This window comes from Vicugna pacos, chromosome 1, assembly GCF_048564905.1.
Source record: "Vicugna pacos chromosome 1, VicPac4, whole genome shotgun sequence".
NCBI lineage: Eukaryota > Metazoa > Chordata > Mammalia > Artiodactyla > Camelidae > Vicugna > Vicugna pacos.
In genome coordinates this window covers 62,828,245-62,854,708 of record NC_132987.1, presented here as the reverse complement: position 1 = coordinate 62,854,708, position 26,464 = coordinate 62,828,245, and the positions used below count along the sequence as shown (strand labels likewise).

Here is a 26,464-nt window from a genome sequence, read left to right as displayed (position 1 = left end):
GGTGCCTCCAGTCCGCACCGTCCGGCGGCCCCCACACCACCCCCAGGATGGGCTCGTGGCCGCGACCGCCCCGCTCCTGCACCCCCAGGCCCACCTCCCCCTCCTCCTGCACCGCCGGACCCACGCCCCCCTGCTCCTCCACGCCGAGCTTCAGCCCGCGGAGCTGCTGCGGGCCCCAGCTGAGAACCCCGACCCGCTGCGGTTGCTGCTCCGGCAGCGCGGGGCTGAGGCCGCCCCGCTCCTCCTGCGCCCCTGGCCTAGGGCCCCCAGCTGGCACTGCCCAACGCACTCGCCTGCCCCCCAGAGGCCGCGCGGTCCCGCCCCTCCAGATGGTGCTGCCCTCCGCGCCCGCTCACACCGCCCCCCTCGCCTGGCTTCTTCCGTCCGGTCCCTCGGGGGAGGAGGCAGCGGGGTCGCGTCCCCTCCTGCTCCGCGCCCGCCCTCCCGTCCCGATCCCCGCTCCCAGCCTTCGCTTCTGGGCGTGGACGTCCGCCCCCCGGGCGCCGCGCCCTGCGCCGGCCCCCGCAGGTGCTGCGGCCCCGCGCGCCGGCCCGCGAGCCAGGAGCGCCCGCCCTCCCGCTGGAGTTCCTGATGCCTGCCTGCGCCTGCGCCGCCCCAGTGGGGCGGAGCCCGGCGGCGTTGGGCCACCCCCTTAAGGGGCCAGGCCCCTCTCACTCCTCCCATTCCCCACTCCTTCAGTTCTCCTACCGCCCACTTCATCTCACCAGAGGCACCAGTTGCGCCTTCCTGAGGAGCCAAAAGGAGGAGAGGTGAAGCAGAAGGTAGGGAGTTCACACTGAGATGGTGTAGTCAACCGGGCCCAATGGAGGAGCACTGAAATAGGAGTCTCGAATGCTAAGCAGCAGTTCACCTGCTGCTGACTTACCGTGTGATAATGAAAAAAAATCACTTCCTTCTGGCCTCAGTTGCTTCGTTTCTAAAATGAGTAAGTTTGGAAAGTTTCCAAGGTACCAATCCAGTTAGTGTTTGACTGCAGAGAGAGACTCTAGTCCTAATCTCTCAGCAGCAGCCCAGAGGCCTGTGAACCTGAGCTGCCTCTATCCTTTCCCTGGGGCCAAGGGAGAGCAGGGGGCACTTGAATAAAGGAGAGCTGGGCTCAGACCTGTGACACTTCCTGGTGGGAATACAGGCAGAAACAGTCCCAGGCAAAGGGGGCCTTCCTCCCTCCTGCACTTCTCCCTCTTGGGCCCTTACTCAGAAAGGAGGAGAAAATTGAGACCTCCTTTTCCCAGTGACAGTGCAACCTGCATACCCAGATCCTAGTCCAACCGGAGGCAGTCTTTGGATATAGCTTAGCACCCAAAGGCTTAAGGCGAACTGGCCCTGTTACTGACTGTACTCGTCTATAAAATTGGTATAATAATAAAACAACTCTAGACACAACTGTCCCGATGATCAGACATCAGAGAACTGTGTAAAGATGATTGTATCTGCACTCCTATTTTCCAGCATTGAGCCCAAGGGCTCTGGCTTGAGGACAGTAAGGCAATGAGAAGGGGGTGTGTTCTAGATCGCTGTGGGGGGAATGGACTGGATAGATTTAGGTCATGGCATCCTTCCCTGTGAGGTGAGCAGGGCAACTTTCTACTAAATCGTTTGATAATTGTGTATAAAGGATGCCCTTTCCCAAGGAGCCAGCACCGCTGAGCAGGAGGTTGAATGCACCCCACCTGGGCCAAGAGAGGGTCTAGGGCAGGCAGGACTCCAAAGGTGATAGAACTGAGGCTCTACATGCTTAAGTAACAGCTGGTGGTAGTGAAGCCAAGATTCACATCCAGTTGTCTAACTCCACAGTCTGCTCTGAAGCACTAAGGCACAACAAAGCAACACCAAACCCAGAAGCTTTGGGAAACATCAGGTCTAACTAGATTTTTAGGATCAGTAGATGCAAACAACTGATTTGGAGCAAATTTCTCTGCTGGTAAATCAAGTTCTAAATGAAACAAGGCAAGGGGTCCAAATCACCCATCAGGACCAACCAGCATGCAGCCCAATTCCCCATTCTTCCATCTGCCCTCCAGTTGCTATCAAGAGCCAGACCCATGCCTCTGACATCCCTAGTACAGGGTTATCTGGAGGTTTAGGCTCACAGGAAAGAGGTCTCCTGCTCCCTTCTTCCATCCTGCCTAGTCCCAGCTCCTGGACTGTCCTCACCACCACACTGAGCACTGGGGCTGTGATGGGCATTGTCTCGGAGCCTGTCTCCTTCTCTGCAACTCTGGTACTAGTAGCTGGGGAGACTACTCTCCCCAAAGAGGGCTCACAGCATAATGGAAGAAATGAGATGCAGTCTTAAAAACACAAGGCTCAGGAGATTCAGGAGGTAGCTGTGGGGATAACCCCAACCCTCCAACGTGCCTGTGCCAGTCTTTTCCCAGATCTGGAATTTGAGGAGAGCTGCCCATAGCAGAGTGACTCTTCAGGGAGAAGGGCTTGTCAGGTCTAGTTCTAAGCAGAGGCGGCTCAAGCTGCTTGAGGGAGGCTTGGAGGCAGTGCCCTTAAGAATCTCCACTGTGAGATGCTTGTATGCGGGGTAAGCAGGAGGGCAAGGAAGGCAGTTTTGGGTGGTGAAGGCAGCCTGGCTCATACCTGCAAGCGGGTGCTCAGCCAGGAGTGGTCAATGCTGCTGAGTGATTGCCCTGAAGGTTTTTGTTTGTTTGTTTTATAAATAGAGCGATGTTTTTTAAACTACTGTTGGAACCTATTAGTGGGAGGTAAAATTGAATTAGTGGGTTTTGACTGGCTTTTTTTTTAATGAAAGAGGACAATAATAGAATAGAAAATATCAGAATATAAGGTTTTGAACTTTTCATTGCAATATAACATACAACCAGAGAAGTGCAAAGACTTGGGTATTTTACAAAACGAGTATACCCAGCACCCAGCTCAAGAAACAGAATGTAACCAGCATCTGGAAGTCTCCCAAAGGTAAGTTTTAAAAGAAAATGTATTAATCTTTGAGCATGCCTTTCATATTCATGATTTACTTTCTTTGGGGGGGAAGGTAATTAGGTTAGTTTGTTTATTTTATTTTAATAGAGGTACTGGGGATTGAACCCAGGACCTCATGCATGCTAAGCACATGCTCTACCCCTGAGCTATATCTTCCCCCTCATGATTTACTTTTAACTTTCTGAGCACCCCCCCACACACACACGCACACAGAACGTAAACCCCACAATAACAGGGAGTTTTGTCCAGAAATAGACTGGCACAGGCACCTAGAACAATGCTGAGCACACAGTAGATGCCAACAATATTTATTGAATGGATGAGAGTGCATCACAGGTAGTGTAACAGAGCAGGACCCTCTGGGGCCTTCCCCAGACAGATCCCCACCCACCATGTCCTCTGCCTGCCTCTTGTCTGTAGAAAGAACTTTAGCCTCCTAGGCCTTCCCCAAGTTCCAGAGAATAAATTTAATCAGAGAAGTGAGAAAATGCAGAAAGAAAGGAAAACAGTCAAGTATGAGAAATGATAATAGTTTAGCCATTAAACAAGGACAAGGACCTTTAAAAGTTTCTCCTCAAGGGCTATAAATTGAGCCCTGTCCTTTGAGCTGTTTTGCAGATACTGAAACCCCAACCAAGTTGAAGTTAACTGTATGCTGCCCACACGCACATAGACCCCAAGTGAGTTGAACCCAAAAGGTTGATGATGTTGACTCCCAATTACTTCACCAACCAATCAGAAGAGTCTCCGCAAACTGATCACACATTCCACAACCCCCCTCCCTCATCCTGCCTTTAAAAACCTTTCCCTGAAAGCCACTGGGGAGTTGAGGTCTTTTGAGCACTAGCTGTCTGGATTCCTTGTCTGGCGTGCTGCAGTAAACACTTCTCTTTCCTTCCTCACAACCCTGTGTCAGTAGCTTGGTTTTACTGCCCACGGGCCCACGCACCCAAGCTTGGTTCAGTGACAGTAGTAAAGGTATGGTTTTTGTGATATTTTTGTTTCATTGTATATACACATTCTATGTCTTGATGTAAAATGTGTTCCTTTTGGTAGGCAAAACTTCTGAAGGCCAGTTCTCCAACTTGAGAAAGTTGTGGAGGCTGTGGTTTGGGCCAGGGTGGTGAGCATGGGTGAGGCAGGACAGTGTGCCGAGTAGACCAGTGCTTCTCAAACGTCAGTGTGCCACTGAGTGACCTGGGCATCTCGTTGAAAGGCAGGTCCTGATTCAGCAAGTTGGGAAGGGGATGCTGAGAGTCTACATTTCGGTCAAGTTCCTCCACTTTGAGTAGCAAGGCCTTGAACTCAAAGATTCTCAATAATGCTGCGTTTAAGAATCCCATGGGAAGCTTTTAAAAACATTGCTGCCCAGGCCCCACCCCAGAACCATTAAATTGGAATCTCTAGGGTGGGGCTCAGCATCCGTAGGTTTTAAAAGTTTCCCAGGTGATTTCCACGTGCAACCAGAAACGGTAAGTTCTAATTCCCTCAAGTACCTGCAGTGCCTGAGCAGAGGTGGGAGGGAAGTGAGGTGTGGGGTCACACCTGGTATCTAAGCAAACGATCAGTTTGACAACAAGCATAAGATTTCTTAGGAATGGACCATTTGCCTCTTAATGGAGGTGACGGGAGGGATTTCTGAAGGAATTTTTAGGCATGGGGCTGTCTGCTAACTGAGGTCGCTTCCTCCCAGGACCAAGAACAGACCGTGCCTTCACCTTATCCAGCGAGTCAGAACTCCCCTGAGCTGGCCACAGGGCTGGGCTCACCTGCCCCGACACAGTTCAGACAGTTTCAAAACCTTCCTAGGGCATTGGCAGGAGGTGCTGCTCCCCCGCGCCTACCCCCTCTGCCCAGATAGAGAAAAGGTCAGAAGAGCCAAGAGATTACAAGCCCCGGATCAACGTGGGCTATTCAGGATGAAGCGCCTTAGTTCTGGGTTCTCACGCCCCCTGGTGGACACCTAGAGTTGAAGTTGGAGACCAGTGGGCTACCAAATCCAGGTATTCTTTTTAATTTTTTATACAATTTTTAAAGGTTAATTTCCATTTACAGCTATTATGAAATATTGGCTATATTCCTCGTGTTCTGCAAGATATCCTTGAGCCTATCTTCCCTATACCCAATGGTTTGTACCACCCACTCTCCAACCCCTATGTTACCTTCCCTCCCCTCCCCTGTTTCCCAGTGGTAACCATTTGTTTACTCTCTGTATCTGTAAGTCGGCTTCTGTTTTTGCTTTACTCACTAAAGCAAGTTTGTTGTATTTTTGATTACACACTTAAGTAATATCATACAATATTGGTCTTTCTCTGACTTATTTCACATAGCAAAATGCCCTCCAAGTCTATCAATGTTGCTGCAAGTGGCAAAATTTTGTTTGTTTTAATGGCTTAATAGTACTCCACTGTGTGTGTGTGTGTAATATTTACATCTTCTTTATCCAGTCATCTGTTGATAGAAGGTACACTTTTTTTTGGCCTCAGAAAATTTGTAATTTTTATTGTATAGTTGATTTACAATATTGTGTTCGTGTCTGGTGTACAGCATAGTGATTCAGTTATACGTATATATATTCTTTTTCATATTCTTTTCCATTATAGTATATCACAAGATAGTGAATATAGATCCCTGTGCTATACAGTAGGACTTTGTTGTTTATTTTACATATAGTAGTTTGTATCTGCTAATCTCAAACTCCTTATTTATCCCTCCCCCTCCTTCTCCTTTGGTAATCATATGTTTGTTTTCTATGTCTGTGAGTCTGTTTCTGCTTTGTAATTAAGTTCATTTGTGTCATTTTTTAAGATTTCACATATGTGATATCATATGATATTTGTCTGACTTATTTCACTTAGTGTGATAATCTCTCTCTGTCCATCCGTGTTGCTGCAAATGGCATTACCTCATTATGGCTGAGTAATATTCCATTGTGTGTGTGTGTGTGTGTGTGTGTGCGCACGCACATGTGCACACACACACACATCATCTTTATCCATTCATCTATTGATGGACATTAGGTTGCTTCCATGTCTTGGCTATTGTAAATAGTGCTGCTGAGAACATTGGGGCACATGTATCTTTTTGAATTAGAGTTTTTGTCTTTTCTGATACATACCCAGGAGTGGGATTGTTGGATCATATGAGGACTTTATTTTTAGTTTTTTAAGGAACCTCCCTACTGTCCTCCATAGTGGCTGTACCAATTTCCATTCCCACCAAGAGTGTAGGAGGGTTCCCTTTTCTCTACACCCTCTCCAGTATTTGTTATTTGTAGACTTTTTGTTGATGGCCATTCTGACCATTGTGAAGAGATACCTCATTGCAGTTTTGAGTTGCATTTCTCTAATAGTGATGTTGAGCATCTTTTCATGTGCCTATTGGCCGTCTTCTTGGAGAAATGTCTGTTTAGGTCTTTGGTCCATTTTTTGATTGGGTTGGGTTTTTTTTTTTATATTGAGCTGTGTAAACTGATTTTATATTCTGGAAGTTAATCCTTGTCAGTTGCATCATTTGCAAATATTTTTTCCCTTTCCATAAGTTGTCTTTTTGTTTGTTTATGGTTTCCTTTGCCGTGCAAAAGCTCTTAAGTTTAATGAGGTCCCATTTGTTTGTTCTTGTTTCCATTACTTTAGGAGACAGATCCAAAAAAATATTGCTGCAATTTATATCGAAGAGTGTTCTACCTATGTTTTCCTCGGGGAGTTTTATAGTATCCAGTCTTACACTTAGGTCTTTCATTCATTTTGAGTTTATTTTTGTATGTGGTATTAGAGAATGTTCTAATTTCTTTCTTTTACATGTAGCTGTCCAGTTTTCCCAGCACCACTTACTGAAGAGACTGTCGTTTCTCCATTGTATATTCTTGTCTCCTTTGTCATAGATTAATCGACCATAAGTGCATAAGTTTATTTCTGGGGTTTCTATCCTTTTCCTTTGATCCATGTGTCTGTTTTTGTGCCCGTATGATACTGTTTTGGTTACTGTAGCTTTGTAGTATAGTCTGCAGCAAGGGAGCAGATTCCTCCAGCATTGTTCTTCTTTCTCAAGATTGTTTTGGCTATTTAGGGTCTTTTGTGTTTCCATACAAATTTAAACATTTTTTGTTCCAATTCTGTGAAAAATGTCACTGGTAATTTGATAGGGATTGCACTGAATCTGGATATTGCCTTAAGTAGTATGGCCAAACAATATTGTTGCTTACAATCCAAGAACATAGTATATCTTTCCATCTGTTCGTGACATCTTCAGTTTCTTTCATCAGTGTCTTATAGTTTTCAGAGTACAGGTCTTTTGCCTCCATAGGTAGGTTTATTCCTAGGGTTTTTTTTTGTTTGTTTGTTTGTTTGTTTGTTTGTTTGGCTTCAGTGGTAAATGGAATTGTTTCTGTATGGTCAGGCCACTCATGATGGCTTTCTCTTGCTCTCTGTACATCCCTTGCTCAACCAGTGCCTGCTTCACCTGCACCCTGTTCACACAACTGACCTTCCTACATACTTGGCCCAGACCCCAGCTAGTGATTGTTCTAACTTTAGATAAGAACTCTTCACTTCACTTATCACAGTGGCAGTGAGGGGCGTACCCCTCTGCTGGTATCCCTGGTAACCAATGAGCCAACCTGACATCAATTCTCCCTATAAATGCTGACCTCCCTCACCCCCAGGAGTAACGACTGCTGCTCTGTCATGCCCACTGCCATCTGCCACACACTGTGGGGTGTTGCTATAGGACCTTACTTCAGATGTGTAAGATCCCCCTATCCATTTAACTATTGACTTGTCACTGACTTCAGGCTATTTCTTCAGTCTTGAAGCTGGTCAAGTACAGGCCTGTAGGGTACAGCCCCAAATTTCCTTGATTTCTTTTTCCTATATTTCATTGTTAGCATACAGAAGTGCAACAGATTTCTGTATATTAATTTTGTATCCTGCAACTTTACCAAGTTCATTGATGAGCTTTAGTAGTTTTCTGGTGGCATCTTTAGGATTTTCTGTGTATAACATGTCATCTGCAAACAGTGACAGTCTTATTTCTTCCTTTCCAAACTGGATTCCTTTTATATCTTTTTCTTCTCTGATTGCTGTGGCTAGGACTTCCAAAACTATGTTGAATAAAAGTGGCGAGAATGGGCATCCTTGTCTTGTTCCTGATCTTAGAATGCTTTCAGTTTTTCACTGTTTAGTATGATGTTAGCTGTGGGTTTGTCGTATACGGCCCTAATTATGTTGAGCTATGTTCCCTCTGTGCCCACTTTCTGGAGAGTTTTTATCATAAATGGTTTTTGAAGTTTTTCAAAAGCTTTTTCTGCATCTATTGAGATGATCGTACAGTTTTTATTCAATGTGTTAATGTGGTCTATCACATTGATTAATTTGCGGATATTGAAAGATCCTTGTGTCCCTGAGATAAATCCTATGTAGGCATAGTGTATGATCCTTTTAATGTATTGTTGGATTCTTTTTGCTAGTATTTTGTTGAGGATTTTTGCATCTATATTCATCAGTGATATTGGCCTGTAATTTTCTTTTTGTGATATCTTTGTCTGGTTTTCGTATCAGGGTGATCCTGCCTCATAGAATGAGTTTGGAAGTGTTCCTTCCTCTGCAATTTTTTGGAATAGTTTCAGAAGGATAGGTGTTTAATTCTTCTGTTTGGTAGTATTCACTTGTGAAGCTATCTGGCCCTGGGCTTTTGTTTGTTAGGAGTTTTTAAATCACTGATTCAATTTCAGTACTTGAAGACCGTACCTTTCTAAGAATTTGCCCATGTCTTCCAGGTGGTTCATTTTACTGGTATATAGTCACTCAACTATTGTTGGCTCACCAGTGGGTGGAGTCAGGATCTCAAAGACTCTAGAGCTGTTGCCCACCCCCTGGCTGGTGAAGCCAGATCCTGGGGTTAGTGCCAGACTACTGGCAGGCAGAGCTGGTTCCTGGAGTCTCACTGCAGAGCCCAGGGATCCCTGAGCTTGTTTCAGATTGTTGGGTGGAAGGGAGGGGGGTTTTCTGACACATTTGGATATGGAGCCCAGGGTGTCTCACAGGTTGCATTGGCCTGCTAGTGGGCAGGGCCAAGGCCCAGCTGGTCCCAGGGTAGAGTCTGGCCTGCTATTTGTTGGTGGACTCAGTCCACAGGCTGCAGGATCATAATTTTCTTGCTTCTGGTGTCTGCCCCCTCTTGAGTGAGCCTGATCTAGAGGTTAGTACAGGCTTCCTGGCAGGAAAGGCTAGTGCCTCTCCACTGGTGGTGGAGCTGGGTCTTGGCCCTCTGGTGGTCTGGGCTGTGTCTAGGGGTGTGTCTAGAGGTGGCTGTGGATACAGGGAGTCTTTAGGCAGCCCATCTGCTGATGGGTGGGGCTGTGTCCCCTCTTAGTTAGTTGTTTGGCCTGAGATGTCCCAGCATATGGGCTGTTGGGTGGGGCCAGGTCTTGGTACTAATGAGCCAAGATGACTGCCGCTGGCAGCAACAGTGTTCATGCAGCTGAAAACTCCCCAACATGTCCACTACCAGTGTCTACATCCCCAGGGTGAGCCACAGCCACCCCATACCTCCCCAGGAGACTCTCCAAGACCAGCAGGTAGGGCTGGTCCAGTCTCCTGTTAAATCCGTTTTTGCCCTGTGTCTTGGTGTGTGTGAGATTTTGTGTGTGCCTTTTAAGAGTGGAGTCTCTGTTTCCCCCAGTCCGGGGGCTCCTGCAGTTCAGCCCTGTTGGCCTTCAAAGCCAAGTGCTCTGTCTGGATTCGTCTTCCCAATGCTGGAACCCCAGGCTGTGGAGCCTGGCATGGGACTCAGAACTCTCACTCCTGTGGGAGATCCTCTGCAGTATAATTATTCTCCAGTTTGTGGGTAACCACCAAGGGGATCTGGGATGATTATATCATGATTCTACCCCTCCTACCCATCTCATTGTGGTCCCTTCCTTATGTGTTAAGTTGTAGATCTTTTCTGGTAGGTTCCAGTCTTTTTCATCAATGCTTGTTTTGTAGATTGTTGTGATTTTTGCTGTGCTTATGAGAGGAGGTGAGCTTTCTATTCTGCCATCTTGGCCGCTCTCCTCTTTGTTCTCTTTTCTTTCTACTCCTCAGACTGGATAATTTCAATTGTTTTATCTTTAAGTGCACTGATCCTTTCTTCTGTCTGCTCAAACTTGATGTTGAATATGTCTAATGAATTCTTCACTTCTGTTATTTCACTTTTAATCTCCAGAATTTGTTTGGTCCTTCTTATAATTTCTGTCTCTTTATTGATATTTTCTTTTGTTCTCCATAGTTTTCCTGACTTCCTTTACTTCTTTGCCCATAGCTTCCTTTAGCTCATTAAACATATTTAACACAGTTGATTTAACATCTTTAACTGGTAATTCCAATGTCTGGGCTTCCTCGGGGATGGTTTCTGTCCAATTCTTTTTTTTCCTCCATGATTGGGCTATACCTTCCTGTTTCCATTTCTTGTAACTTTTTAAAATTGAGAACTAGACATGTTGAACATTAGATTGTCTTAATTCTAAAATCTCATTATCCTACTCCTCAATGATTGGTAAATCTTGCTTGTTGAGGGCTGGAGCCATTGTTTATGACTCTTCCAAACTATTTTTGCGAAGTGTATATTCCTTGTGGTGTGTGGTCACTGAAGTTTCTGTTTCATATCCATACTCAGCCAGTGACCTGACAAAGATTTCCTTAAATGTCTGGCTCCCAAAGGGAAATATTGTCTCTAATCTTCTGTAAACCACTTCAGTCCATGGGGTTGAAACAGTGACTAGCCTCTGTTCTGGCCCCTCAGTGATCAAAAGCAGTAATCATCAATCAAAACACACAATCCTGATATTTGGAGGACAAGGTACTTGTTGCCCACGCTGGCTCCAGGAAGCTACACCAGGAATGTGGGCCACTGTCTCTCCTCTCTGCTGCCTGCCACAGAGGATGGTAGCTGGGGAATGGTATCCACTATGTGAAAGACCAACACTGGCTAGAATTTACTGAAATTTACCAGCCTCTTCATCAAGCTCTGCCTTGGACATTACAAGTGTTTAACTAGGCTCCAAAGTTTTCAAAATCGTTGCTTTAGACAACTCAATAGTTGTGTAGGTGGAGAAATGGCTTCCTACCCTGCTGTCTTCTCTGACGTCATTTCATTTGTTTTTACTGTCAAATAATAGTCCATTTTGTTTATCCATTCATCAGGTAATAAACATTTGGGTGTTCAGTTTTTGACTATTATGAATAGTGCTGTTATGAACTCTCACATATACATTTTTATGTGGACTTGTGTTTTCATTTCTCTTGGGCATGAGATTGCTGGGTACAGTGATAGTATTTTTTAACAATGATTGCTGTTATTAATCCTGCATTCCTAGAATAACAATATGCCTTCCTTGAATGTTTGATAGACTTCACCATTGAAACTGAGTCTAGTTCTATGGAAAGTTTTGATAAATTCTATTTATTTGATACAGAGCCATTCAGATGTCCTGATTTTTCATGTATTAATTTGGTAAATTGAATTTATCAATACATTGTCTACTTCATGTAAGCGGTCTAATTTGTTGGCATATAGTTCATGATATACCTTTATTACCTTCTAATGTCCATAGAGTATGTAATGATAACCTTTTTCATTCTTGATATTGGTAATTGTGTTGTCTTTTTTTCCCTTGATCTTGATTGGTGTGGCTTGGGGTTTTTCAATTTTGTTTTTCATTCCAAAGAATCAGATTTTGGCTTTGTTAGCTTTATCTATTGTATGATTTCCATTTCACTGACTTTTCTTCTTTTTTATATTTCTTTCTTTCATTTCATGTGAGCTTAGTTTGCTGTTCTTTCTCTAACTTGTTAAGGTGGAAACTTAGGTCATTGATTTTAGATGTTTTCCTAATGTAAATATTTAAAACTGCAAGTTTCCCTCTAAGCCACGGCTGTGCAACAGAACTTTCTGCAGTGATGGAAATATTCTCTTTTATACTGTCCAATATAGTAGCCACTAGCCATATGTAGCTACTGAGCACTTGAAAGGTGACAGTGTGTCTAAGGAATTAAACTTTTTAATTAAATCAGTTACATTTAATCACATGTGACCGGTGGCTGCTGTATTAGGCAATGCATCTCAAAGCACTGCTTTATCGGTATCCACAAATTTTATGTTGTAATTATCATTAAATTCAAATATTTTCTAATTTCCCTGTGATTTCATCTTTGATGCATAAATTAGTTACAAATGTGCTGTTTAATTTCCTCGTGTGTTATGGGGTTTCTGGTTATCTTGTTACTGACTTCTAATCCCATTGTGAGCAGAGAATACACCGTCTATAATTTCAATACTATTCTATTTATTGAGACTTGTTGTACAGCCAACATATGACCTATCTTGAATTTACCATACATACCTGAAAAAATATTTTGCAGTTGTTAGATGTAGTGTCCTATAAATGTCAATTAGATTGAGGTGGTTTATAAACTGGTTCTATTTACTGCTAAGTTAAAATCTACTTTGGCAGAATTATCTGTTTCTCCCCACAATTCTGTAACTTTTAATTCATGTATTTTAAGGCCATCAGGCAGCCTACATACATAAAATTGTACTATCTTTCCAATTAATTATCCCTTTTATCATCATGAAATGTTCCCATTTTTATCTATGGTAATTGTTGTCTTGAAGTCTATTTTATCTGGTGTTTATATAGCCACTCTAGTCTGATGCTAATTTGCATGTTTCTTTTTTCCCATTTTCTGACTTTCAAGTAATCTGTATCTTTAAAGTGTTTCTTGTAGGCAGCATTTAAATGGGCTTTTTAAAAGCCCCCTGTTATGGGGAGGGTATAGCTCAAGTGGTAGAGCACATTCTTAGCATGCATGAGGTCCTGGTTTTGAACCCCAGTACCTCCTCTAAAAATAGACAACAAAACCTAGTTACCTATCCCGTGCAAAAACAAACAACAACAAAAGTTAATTTTAAAAAATGTAATTTTTTAAAAAGTAAAAAGTAGAAATAAAAACCTAACATCAGTATCTTAATTAGAATGTTAACACATCAATAACATACTAATTATACTAATTATTGATACAGTTGGACCTTGGCATACCATTATGGTATTGGTTCTTTTTCCACTCTTTGCCTCACCAACTCTCACCTTTTTTTTAAGGTCACTGTTCCAAGCTTTACTCTTGTCCACAATCTGCTTGCCTTTGTTTACTTCTTAAAGTCTGCAGGTGGTTCTCTTTTCCTTTCTTCTTTTCTATTTTGCCCAGAGTTTATCATTGTAAGCAGTGGGAGGGATGGGTTACACCATCCACATTGTGATAGTAGAACCAAAACCCTTTTTATGAAAGTTTCACAGCTCTTCCCCCTTCGCACAGACTACTTTGAAAGTATGCACAAGAAATTGGTGACTGGATATTTTGAGGGAGAAACTGTGAGGACCAAGAGGAAAAACTTCCTTTTCAACACAGACCCTTCTGCACTTTGACTGTCAATACATGAACATTTTTCCAAAAAGGCACTAACAACTAGTCAGAACAGTCACTTTGGGATGGATGAAACATTAGGTAGTTTAAAGGACAGATGTAGCAAACTTCAAAGGCTTTAACTCAAGCACCTAAGAAGGTAAACCCATTGGGAGCTACAAGAAAGATAATGGTATTTGATGTGTTAAAGTCCAAGGGAAGGTATACCTTGCAGATAGCCAGATGTCTCTTCAAATATTTGTTTAGGGCTGCCTCCTGGCCCATCACCTCAAGATGATTCACAGACCTAAATATAAAATGCAAAACCATAAAACTCCTAGAAGATAATGCAGGAGAAAATCTAGATGACGTTGGGTTTGGTGATAGATGAAAGAAAGAATTGATAAGCTGGACTTCATTAAAATGAAAATTTTCTGTTCTACAAAAGATACTATCAAGAGAATGAGTAGACGAGCCACAAACTGGGAAAAAATACTTACAAAACATAAATAATAAAGGACTGATAATCAAAATATACAAAGAATTCTTAAAACTCAATGATTAAAAAATAAACAACCTGCTTAAAATACGGGCAAAAGATCTGAACAGACACCTCACCAAAGATACACACTCGGTAAATAAGAGTAGGAAAAGATGCTCAACATCTTGACATCAGGGAAATACAAATTAAAACGAGATGCCACTATGCACCTACTAGAACGACCAAAATCCAAAACACTGACACCACCAAATGTTGGCATGTGGTGGAACTCAAGGATGTGGAGAAACAGGAACTCATTCATTACTAGTGGGAATGCAAAATGGTACAGCCACTTTGGAGGACAGTTTGACAGTTTCTTAAAAAAGTAAAGATACTCTTCTCAAGTGATCCAGCAATTGTACTGCTTGGTATTTAACCAAGTGAACTGAAAACTTATGTCCACATAAGTATCTGTACATATGTTTATAGCAACTTTATTCATAATCGCCAAAGTTTGGAAGCAACAAAGATGTCCTTTAGTAGGTGAATGGATAATGTCATATTCAGACAATGGAACATTATTCAGCACTGAAAAGAAATGAGCTATCAAGCCATGAAAAGACATGGAGGAAACTTAAATGCATATTGCTAAGTGAAATAAGCCAATCTGAAAAAGCTACTAATTGAATGAAATGTATGATTCCAACTACATGGCATTCTGGAAAAGGCAAAACTATGAGACAGTAAAAAGATTAGAGGTTACCAGGGAGGGAAGATGAAGAGGCAGAGCACAGAGGATTTTCAGGGAAGTAAAATTATTCTGTACAGTACAATACAGTACTATACAATAATGGTGAATATGTCATTATACCACCTTTGTCCCAACACATAGAATTACACCACCAAGAGCAACCCTTAATATTAACTATGGTCATTGGATGATAATGATGTGTTAAGGTAGGTTCACTGATTGAAACAAATGTACTTCTCTGTAGGGGTTTGGGGACAGGAATGTTGATAGTGGGGGAAACTGGGGTGGGGGAAGTATGAAACAGAGTATTTGGGAACTCTCTGTACTTTCTGATCAGTTTTACTGGGAACATAAAACTGCTCTAAAAGACTAAAATCTATTTAAAAATGACAACTCAGTGTTCAAGCATTTTATTAAATCAGATAATCTCCACATTGTTGCACATAGCAGCTTGTATACAATTATAAGGGCATATCACTCATTTACAAATATACAGCTGAGCGGTAAGTTGCCAAGTCTAATAAGCCATCTTTAGCCAACTAAAATTTCAAGAACATGCAAAGAGGAAACATAGTAAAGGTCATGCAAGTTCTAGAATAAGTGACTCATGACAAAGCTCACTCATTTTATTCTTTACCTTCAAAATGCACATGACATCTGAAACCAAAAAAAATTCTGAAGACCAGCAGGTTGTCACCAGTCAGATATATATTTCATTCAGGAATATTAAGCCCCTTGCCACTTACTTGTTTGATTGGAAATAACCTGATCCTTACTACAGAAAAGATTTTCCAGAAGAGATTTACTGCTATAAAATGTATACCCATTCATATTCTGCCTTGAAGTCACTGAGCTTTCAGTAAAGTATGATAAAGCATGATACCCAAACCAGGAGTCCCAGCTATGACCTTTTCACTTACCTACACTAAAGTATCAGTTCAAGAGAAACTCTGTGAAGACTAAAATAGACTGAGTAGCGAAATGAATCAGCGAGGCTGTAATAATCTAGATCTATTTTAGTTTACATAAGAGATGCTAAGTTTAAGAACCTTAAGAGACCCTATGGGACTTTCTCTTAGGTGACAGTACTAAACTGCCCCACAATAAAACCTTTGATTATCAGGTTTATAACAATGGCTGACTAGAAAATAAAGCCCTACCTGATGAAGCCTCAAACTTACTTGTTCACATCTACATATAACTTATAACCACCAAATGCTAATGGTTAGGGAGACATGGTCAAAGATCCTTTTGCAAGCTTTGCCTCCTCACACCCTTCACTCTCCCCTCCCCCCAAACTCCCATACAAATTTCCCCTGCTTTAAGCTAAAAGGTCAATTCTGGATTCAAACTTGTATGAATTAAGTTTATAGGAGATAACATGCAAATAAGGGATAAAGTTCAATTCATTTGACAACAGCAAACATTATAAATGTATGCTATTATCCCACTAAACAGATGACCTGGGGAAACCACAAATACAACAAAATATTAGGTTTAAAAACAAAGAATGTTGAAGGAAGTAGTTTTCCAGTGGTTGAAGTTATCCACCAAATATGCTTCATGACCACAAAATTTTCTGCCACTAAAACTAAAAGATAGAGAATTATAGAGAGCTGGGAATACATGTTAGATACTAACGATCTTCAAGCTTTGAAGATGTCATTGCATGAAGACAATTATGGGAAACACTGTTCCCGATAATTACGTACACCCTTAGTGTAACATATGGAGATCACTGTCTCCGATATAGACACTGTGGTAGGCAAAAACTACCTTGTTCTTTATACATTATGGAAGACACTGCTCCCGATAATGTGAGTTAGGTTTGTGACAAAGGTACTGGAAATTTTGCAAAATCGAATTAAAGTTACACCTTAGATAAACTGAGCTGTAAAATTTTGCACATATGAGTACAATCACAGCCTTTAAGTGACATTAATTTATAACTTGGTCACAATTCACTGCATTTCGGAGAACTGCCTTATCTGGTTGGCTAGATAGACATCTAACTTGATTAGCAACCACTGATTAAATTTAATTCTTCTCTAAGATTTAGCTTTATAAATTTTATTTTGCTTGCAGTTGTTTTCTAACACCCTCAGGTGTTGACCATATATGCAAAACTTCCAGTATCTGTTGGGTTTTACTAGCAGATGCTGCTTTTATTTAAAAAAAAACGACAGTATAACTGTCATAATTATGGAAGGCACTGCTTCCGATAATTATCTTCTATAAAAAAAAAAACACCATTTATAGTGAACTCTGTCACTGATAAATAAACAATAAATATCTCAGTGCCAAAATGACAGGAAGCTTTTCCAAAAAATTAACACTTTGGCCAGAATTTGGCAGTGTGTTCTTTAAAGTCTGACAAACTGAGTATGAAATTAAACACCTAAAACTGGTTCTCTTTCAAAATACCTTGAAAAAACAAAAAACAACAAAAAACTAACAAAGGCTTATGGGACAGGGGACAGAAGAAAAGAAAATATACTAGGTCTTTGGCTTCTGGTATCCTCTTTTCATTAATAATCTTAACACATTAAGGCCTTACTCCTGTAATAAAACAGTTGAACCTCATTTTATGTAGTTGAAGGACCTCTATTTCACACATCACTGGCAGGAAAACAAGTTTCATCTCTTCTGAAACTGAATTGTTTCACTCAGGGATGTGGAAACCAGCTAAATCCTTAAAGGAGACAGATCTCACTTGGAGTAAAGCCTTACAACCCAGAATCTCCTAATTAGCATCAAATGAAAATGGAGGATCACACTAGCCACTTTTCACCTTCAGCAGATGTCACCTTCCTCCTCCAATTCAAACAGATACCAGTTCACATCCTTAGGATTTAGAGCAATAGTTCATGTAACTGGTTCCGACTTTTTCATAACTATAACAGGAAAGATTTTAAGTGGTTATTCAGTTTAACTTGAAGTGCAGGTACCTATCCTGTATTAAAAGTTGCTGCCTAAAGACATCTAGTAGTACCAAGATGATCATGTAGAATGTTAACAACACTGGGTTTTGTAGCCCTACTGAAAATTTAGCACAACCAGCACAAGTCTACAAACAACATTACCCTGATGTTCTTAGATAAGTTATGGGTATCACATTTAAAGATCATTGTCAATGTCCCAAATGTCACCAGAGAGGGCATTTGCAGCTCCCTGAATAGTCCAAGTTGCTAGAGCCAACTGGTTTTTCAACAGTGTTTGATTAAAAGCACCGCTATTTTTCCGACGCAGCTTCAAGTGTTCTAGTAAAGCTGATGCAGTGTGACAGCCAAAACCCCAAAAGATATGTCGGAAAGGAGACTCTCTTGGAGATACGTAAGGTGAGAGGAAGTGATATTCCACCTATGAAAACAAAACATACAAGTGTTTACATGGTGCTATAATATTGTTGTGATGAATGGACATGATACAGTAAAACAACTGTCATTCTCTCACTTCAAGCGTTAAAATTTCCACAAATTTAAGAATGTTGAGAACCAGGCTACCGATCTTCTAATGTTAAAATTGTAAAGCAAACTGTCAATTTCTTTGTGAACTCTAACTGCATTGGGTTTTTTTTTTTTTGGTTGGAACCTATATATGGAAAGTTTACAACAAGTTTCCACTGTAATGAAATCTGCTTCTTCCAAGCAGACTAGTATAAAAGCAGCTAAGGGCTGAATTAAACAGAAATAGAGAGAAAATGAACAGCTAAAAATCATTAATGATCCCTTCTTTGAAATGTTTTTAAAACCTAAAAAAATTAATACTAGGTCAAACATCTCATATTTCCAGTTTAGATATGTTGGCTTTAGATCTTGGTAAGAAGTAAAAGTTAAAATTTGTGCTGAAGTCTAAAGCAGCAAAGGATTCAAGGCTCCTGGAATTGTTACTCTACTTTTTAGAAACACAAGATTTACCATTTAAAAATGATCATACTTGAGTTCCTCCTCTTCTACGAGTTTACTTACTTTCATGATACGGTCATTGATTTCCCTCATAACAAATCTGTTTGTTCTCTCAGCGTTCTTATAATCTGTTGTTAGTTTGGACGTAGCCCGGAAAAAGTCTCCACGAGCAGAATACAGCCACTGTAGACTCAGACCCATCTCCTGAAGCAGAAAGACATCAAATCACTACCAGACGTTATATTTCCAAGAATGTTATTCTATATACCTTTCTAAATTTAGGTGTAGTAACTGAAAAGATTCTGATAAAAGGCAGTGACTCAAGGTTCAGTGAAAGCTAGACTTAAGCATTTGTACAAGAGATTCCAAGCCTATAAACTTGGAGTTTTACAACTAGAGTAATATGGTTTTATTTAAGCTCAGCAGGTAGTACAATTATCCATTCTGAGTCTCCTATGAAAACCATCCTCAACAAGAAATTTAAAATAATTCATAAAAGTTTATAATCCTGGGGGAGGGTATAGCTCAGTGGCAGAGTGCATGATTAGCATGCACAAGGTACTGGGCTCAATCCCCAGTGTCTCCATTAAGATAAGTAAATAAAGAAACTTAATTATCTCCTCCACCCCGCAAAAAAACCAATTAAAAAAAAGTATATAACTCTACGTTGTGTATCCTTTCCATTTCAACCTCCCTATGGTGACAAACTTCAAACATTTTGGTTTAACGAACTTCAGAATCTAGTTATTTCCATCTGGTAAGTCCCATTCTCTGATCAGTTGTAATTAGTTTCAAGAAAGTCAATCGTAATAATTAAGATTAGGGTATCAGTTATTTACTTCACTTACGGGATCTGTTAAAATGACTTCTAATACCATAATACCACCAGTTGGAAGCCACTTATTAACCTGATTTTTATCAAATGTTTGACTGTCAGACACCAATGATCAACACTGAATAAGAGTTTAACTACTGGCTATGTTCTCTCTCCGTCCGTGTCATCTCTGAAAGGCATATATGCCCCAAACTCACAGATTCAAAAGTCATAATTGAGATCTTTATATTCTCTAGGTCCAACCTCTTTATGGGTTGCCTGGAATACATGAACAAGAGAAAGCTTAACACTGGTTTTGATTGTGAAATACTTGCTGTGGTCTATCCTGTATCTATAACCCACAGCCTCCCAACTTCTCTTTCAACTGAATTATGGATTCTAAGCAAATGTACTTCACTTCACTTTATAACACAGTTTGGCTACCAATCATGTCTCCCCAAGAACAGCTAAACATTATTCTTTAAACTGCTTGATACTTCAGCAGTAAGAACTTGATTTTAATTAGTGCTCACCTTTATGTCTGTTCTGAATTGGCTCATATCCTTCACAAATGAAAGTATTTTGTCGTTATACATCTCATAGTTCAGGTTCAGCTCAACATCATGGATAAGTTTAATCACAAGCTGACCGGCTACTTCTGCTGCTGCACGTAACATTTTGTTCAGCTGAGGAACCTCTTGATTCAGGACCTCATAGGTATCCATGGTAGTACCCAAATAAGGGTAATCTGTGTTCTGGAAAACAAAGCTGGGTTAATGTACTCAGCTGGGTCATAAGACAAGGAGCCTCAAATTCCGCTTTACCCATCAAGGTAACAGTAACTATAATTCTTCCTTTGCTTCTAATATATTCCTAGTCCTCCTTCATGTCATATTTACTACTTATAGAAGACAGCACTTTGCTAGTTCCTCTGAACCTAACCTGCTCCTAGAATGACTGCTTTCTTCTAGGACCTACAGAATCCCCGTTCTACCACATCATGGACTCTAAACAGATTTCTAGCCAAACTGCTTGAAGTTACATCTTTGTTCTCTTCCCTCTGGGAAGTTTGGCCCATATTAATGAAAGAATAGGAGAGCATGCATGAAATGCACTTTCAATATAAAGTGCTACTTTTAGACAGAAATCTACTTTCTTCCTAATTGTGCAGCATTCATACACTCATATGTTACCCTTCTAACAAGAATGTTTGATGCTCACAAGGTCTTCTCTCTATCTTCACTAGACGACTTTAGTAACTATTTCTTCTCTATTCCCTACCATTGTCCTTGATGACAATTTCATTGGCAATCCTTTGGTCTGACCTCAATTCTTTACTTTCAGACTATACCCTATACCTCTGAACCAGCACTGCTAGGTTTTTGACATCTAAGGAGTCATTAAGTTTTTTAAAACATGACTTTTTTTTTAAATGTGTATTTTTTATTGAAGTATAGTCAGTTTACAATGTTGTGTCAATTTCTGGTATACAGCATACCAGTCATACATGACTTCAGTCATACATGAACATACATATATTCGTTTTCATATTCTTTTTCACCATAGTTACTAAAAGATATTGAATATAGTTCCCTGTGCTATACAGTATGAATTTGTTATTTGTTTATTTTATATATATTAATTAAAAACATGACTTCTGAAGGTCAATAGAAATCATCCATAAATTCCCTCAAGCCTAGGACTTGACACTCAGTTCTCCTAATGTACTAAACAGACAGACATCATGACCAGATATTTCAGTATCATTCATACTGATACTGTAGGAGAAATTTAAGGGAATTCCAGCTATGTTAATCTCCAAATCCAGATCTTTCATCACTCCCTCACTTCACGCCTTTCCCATCCTAGTCCCAGGCTAAAACACCCAGTGGTAAGAAATCTAGGAAGGACCTGGTCTCTACTGGATCAACAATTTGATGGCAAAGTCAACAGCTTCCACCCTGACCTCCTCCTATAGTAACTCTGGGATCTCTTCACACCTTGGAAGAACCTGCTACAGAGCCAATTTTCCAAATCTAGAACTTTAGCATGCAAGCCTTCATCATTCTTTTTACCCTGCCCGGTTTTCAGTGCCTTCTAACTGGCTCTTGTACCAAGCTTGTTAGAAGCCAACTTGGTCAGTTCTAAGTTCTGTGTCTTGAAAATCTTACCTCTGTTTGACTTTTGTGCTTTTATCCATTATCCCTGCTTAAGAAACTAACATCTCGGGATAAACATCTACAACCATATTTCAACAGGTATTGAGAACAGCATTATCCAGTAGAACTTTCTGTTTGAAGGAAATATTCTACACTTGCACTGTTCAATAGGCCGCCTTGTTATTAAAGCTCATCATACACAACTGAACAAGTTTTAGCAAGTAAGTTCAAATACTAACTAAGCTCAGATAACAATTTTATGTTAAGACTGATAATAAGGGAGATTACAATAACTACACGCATATAAACTTCTTAAGACATAACAAGCACTCTAGGAAACTTGGTCTCAAAATTGACAAAAGAAGATCTAAGATACAATGCTTAGCACTCTTCAGACTTACCTCACAAAAACAGAAAGAAACTGCTGGGATTCCAGAATATGCAAGGAAAGGGAAAGCAGCATTATCAAAAGAAAGTTTCTCGCTGCAAGGAAAGCAAGAATGTGTCTTTAGAAAGTTTTCTAAAGAACAGACTGTGCTACATGCAACCTGCCCTACCCCCAAAGAAATCCTTAAATTCAGTCTCTAGGTACAGGTCAGGTACACTCACTCCAAGGTTATGTTTAAACCTCTGCCTCACATCGAAGGTGCTACTGAATGACTCTGCTTTTCTATTAGCTATTTATTCACTTTTCTCAACTTACACTTTGTTGATCCAGTTGCTGTCCCGATATAGAGACAGTCCGGTAACTGGATTTTTCACCTGAAAAATAAGAAATTAATTTATCATTAAAATGAAACTTTCTGGACTTATTCAAGCTAGTCACTAACACATTTCTCTCTATAAATATTTAAAATATTAAATGTTTATTTTATCTTCTTGATAAGAATTTCTTAAAGGCAGTTAAAACAATCCCAAATTTCTGAGGTTATTCCTACCAGGCTCGTGCTGCTAGTCCTTTACTTACGATGAGAAAAAAAAATGTTTTCCTTCTTAACATTTTAAAGGTGGTGTCACCACAATTTTAAAAGCTCTCTCTGGCCTTCATGATATGCCTATCTTGTTTCTGGTTTCTTCCTTCTAGCACATTTTATACTTCTGCCAGCCTTACTGCCCTGTTGGAGACCCTGTAGTAATCCCTAGTTTCCCATGGGATCAAGGTCAAGTTCCCTGACCCTTGTTTCTCTCCGACTTTAATCACTCCAGGATAGTCTCTAATCCCACGAGGTAAATCTTGTTCCTTGATCATTCAAAACTATGGTCATTCTCATGTCTGTTTTTATTCAATGAGTATTTCATCTGGTCTTATTTAAGTCTTAGGTATAGTTCAAGTTCATTTAAAACTTCCTTAACACTGATTCTACAGAAAACCCCTTATGGGCACCTGCAGTACACTTAGCCCTCATGTAATTCTCCTTTATATTTCTAAGTAGACTACATATTGTTTGAGATCAGAGCCTTCATATATCACCTCCCTCACTTCACATGGTTCAGTAGGCTTGGGGCAAATAAGCCAAGAGCATGACTTTAATGCTGCTATAGAATTTATTCTAAACTCCTGTTATTGGTTACTTATAATGGTTTAAATATCAATGTTTTTCATCCTAATTTTTTGTGTACTTTACATTACACTTTCATAATTAAGTATACTCACATCTTGCATCGTTTTCTCGATAAGCGAATACAACAACGGGCTGGCAGAAACCTTGAAGTTGTTGGTACCTGCAAAGAGATTATTTTAACATTGCTCCTTCTCTAGTCAAGCAATTTTCACACTGCTATTTCTACAACTAAAACTACTTGGCAAACAGGAAGACAATAATCTAGATCAGTGGCATATACAGCAACTATCCTCTTAATGAAGTATACAAGAAAGTGATTGAGGAGTCAAGCTCTTTATTGCTGCTGACCCTAATTTCATTCAACTGAACTCTTACTCTTTGAGTTGGCATATTTAATGTTAATAATTTGTTTTTGGTACCTTTCGGGTTTACCCATGTTAGGGCAGTCCATCTATTGCTATAGTCAATACATTCTGCTGGAAAGCTAAAATGGCAATGACTAATAAAATTTAGTTTAAAACAACTCGTTCCTTTTTCTTCCCAATGTAGACATTTCATTATTCTCCAGTTCATCCAATTTATTCAGCCAGTTCATCCAATGGCTACATCTATACCTTTAATAATACCAAACTCTTTTAGAAGTTTGATTATCTGATATCTTTATCCATGTCAATCTAGCACAATGTGAATTAGTCTCTAGAAGTACCATTCTATTGGTATGGTTTAGTTACTTCTGGTCCAAAATATTGAACTAGTGGTTCTCAAACTTCAGTGCATCAGAATCACTGGAGCGTTGTTCGAACAGTTTGCTGGACTTATGCTCCAGATTCTGATTCAAAACGGCTAGGGTAGGGCTTGAAATTTTGCATTTCTATCAGTTCCCAGGTGATCCTGATGCTGCTGATGTGGGGACCACATTAAGAACCACTGCTCTAGACAAGGCAATCCACACCCATCCTGTAATTTAACGCACTACTTAAGAGAAAGCTAAGTCAATCTTTTGATCTGGTTACGTCCAATGTAAATTGTAAAAAATAGTGCTGCACACACACAAAAAAGCTTTCTTACCAAGGATACTTACCAAGAACAGCTTTGTCCAAATTAATGTAAGTGAAAGCTTTTAAATGCAACGAGGAAAGGTATCCCTAGAAGAGAAAGAAAAATACTAATGTACTAATATGTATAAATCTAATTCTCACAGACAGTAGCTATTATTAGAGATTTATATTTAAATCCGGATTCTATTGAAACTAAATATACAAAGACAAATGATATAATCAACTCTAAAAAGAACACGGTTTCTAGGTAGCTTAAGCCAACATAAAGTTAAAGAACCCATTCTGAGTATAGATGATATATGGATAATACCTCTAACCATTCAGTGGCACCAATAGCTCCAAAGTCTCCAGCACTCCAGCTGGCAAAGACAATGCTTCTGCTGGGTTTAAACTGACCTAAAAGACAACAGAAAATTTTATCCTGGGAAATGTAGGCAACATAGGTAGGTAACTGACTTACAATGAAATCAGAAACTTCTAATTCAAGACTGCAGATGCAAAAATATTTCTTTTCCTTTTGAGGCCCCAGGTGAAAGAACCAAAAAAAGGAATAAGAATAAATTTCAAAAGTAATTTACAAAGAACAGGATAGGAGATTGTTTGCAAATAAGATCTTAAGTACATGGTAGGGAACAGCTTACTAGAAGTCACTCTTGCAACTCCATTCTTGGAGTCTCTTAACTTCCAGGTATCTGGAATCACAGCATGAGTATCTTCTTTAAAGACTGTTTGCTTAGAGGTAAGTCACTTACAACACTAGATTATTTTAAAAATAATTGTTATGAAATAGAATTAAAACTCACAAATTTAAGTTGAAGAAAGAGTGAGTTTTCAGAGAAATTACATTAGTGACAGCTACTCTGGGGGCTTATTTGCCACTACCCTCCATCCCTCCCCTTTCCCTGGGTATGTATTTTTCTGCATTAATGTACTTTTGTATAAAAGTACTGCAACTTACCCTCTGACCCAAAGATTTAAGAATGTGATGGGGGTTTGCATGTGCAGGTGGGCATAGCGGAGTGGCAAGTACCATGGAAGAAACGCTTGAGCCTTTCTTCCCTAAATGTATTACATATTATTATATATTTATAAATCAAATGTATAAATATGTATTCTATATTATATGTATAAATATAATATATAAAGTTATATATTATTAGTTTATAACAAAACTATAGAACATTAGTACAGAGGTATGACACTGCTTGCTTTCAAATAGATTCCACAGGGACCATGTTAGATTTGCGGTATCATCCCAGATAAGTCAAACGAAGACTTTAGGGCCCAATATAATGCTTTCCAGTGTCTCAAAGAAACTGATGATTCCCTACATGATGAAGACACTGCATAGAAAGCTGTTTCAAAGTCAAAGGCAGATACAACAAAATACAAACCTGCTTTGTACTTAAGAATTCAGGGTCTAGCACAAGTGAACCATAAGAATATAGGCAAAAGTGAGCAAAGCATATTATAACATTTAGAAATACAGATAGCACATAGATGTTCAGGTCCTCAAATTTGTACTCTACCTTTTAAGACCATATCGGAAAGTATCTGGGCAAGTTTCAACAGAAGACCTGTTCCTACACCGGACTTAGCAGCTCCAGGACCCCAGGCATCCCTCTGGGCCCCTATGACAACATAGCGATCTTAAAAAAAAAAAAAAAGGATAAATTAGGTAATCAGTTTTTAAACTGTTTTCTAACTTGAAGTCCAGAATAAGCATATTAGTAGAAGGGTTGAAAAAAAAAATGTATTATGGGTGAGAGAGCCTTACTTCAGATCTGACTTAGAACTCCGGGGATTAAAAATTCACAAGATAATACTAAGATCTTTTTCCTTATTAGTATTGCTACTCTTTTTTCCTACATTACCATTTAAGTTTATTCACTTATTTGTGCAATCTAATAAGCACTAAAGTCCAAGGGCTTTCCTTACTAAATGACTATTCGATTGCATTCAAATAGATAAATCGGCAAACTACAGCCTTCAGGCCCATCTGTTACATATTGTCTATGGCTGTTTTCATGCTACAGTGGCAGAGCTGAAGAGCTGCAACAGAATGTATGGCCTACAAAATGTGTATTATTTGCCCCCTTGAGAAGAAATTTGCTTACCTCTGGCCTATTTAGTAACTTAAATGAGATTTTCTAGTCATGATGGTCAAATTTTGACAAGTTAATATCCTAGGACTTTATTACCTCCCAATAAAACTGACACCTGAGCAGTTCACTTTAGGACAGGTAAGATTTAGCATTTCACAAAACCAAACCAAGTCAGCCTTCCTGCACTCCTTCCCTCTGGCCACCTCCTTAAGAGTGA

The 26,464-nt window shown here is 40.0% G+C and overlaps 1 protein-coding gene across 3 annotated transcripts in view; it reads right to left on the bottom strand.

The window, feature by feature from the left end:
- Positions 1-15,038: 15,038 nt before the first annotated feature.
- Positions 15,039-26,464, bottom strand: part of TFRC (transferrin receptor) — a 104,941-nt gene continuing 93,515 nt past the window's right edge. For all 3 annotated transcript variants that reach the window (XM_015236549.3, XM_072963607.1, XM_006200914.4), the window contains exons 11-19: positions 25,672-25,791; positions 24,453-24,538; positions 24,166-24,229; positions 23,177-23,244; positions 22,226-22,284; positions 21,924-22,005; positions 19,897-20,118; positions 18,613-18,753; positions 15,039-18,004 (exon numbers count right to left, since the gene is read on the bottom strand). In XM_015236549.3, coding sequence (XP_015092035.1) covers positions 17,762-18,004; positions 18,613-18,753; positions 19,897-20,118; positions 21,924-22,005; positions 22,226-22,284; positions 23,177-23,244; positions 24,166-24,229; positions 24,453-24,538; positions 25,672-25,791 — 1,085 coding nt within the window. In that variant the 3' untranslated portion in view covers positions 15,039-17,761. The remainder of the gene's footprint in view (positions 18,005-18,612; positions 18,754-19,896; positions 20,119-21,923; positions 22,006-22,225; positions 22,285-23,176; positions 23,245-24,165; positions 24,230-24,452; positions 24,539-25,671; positions 25,792-26,464) is intronic.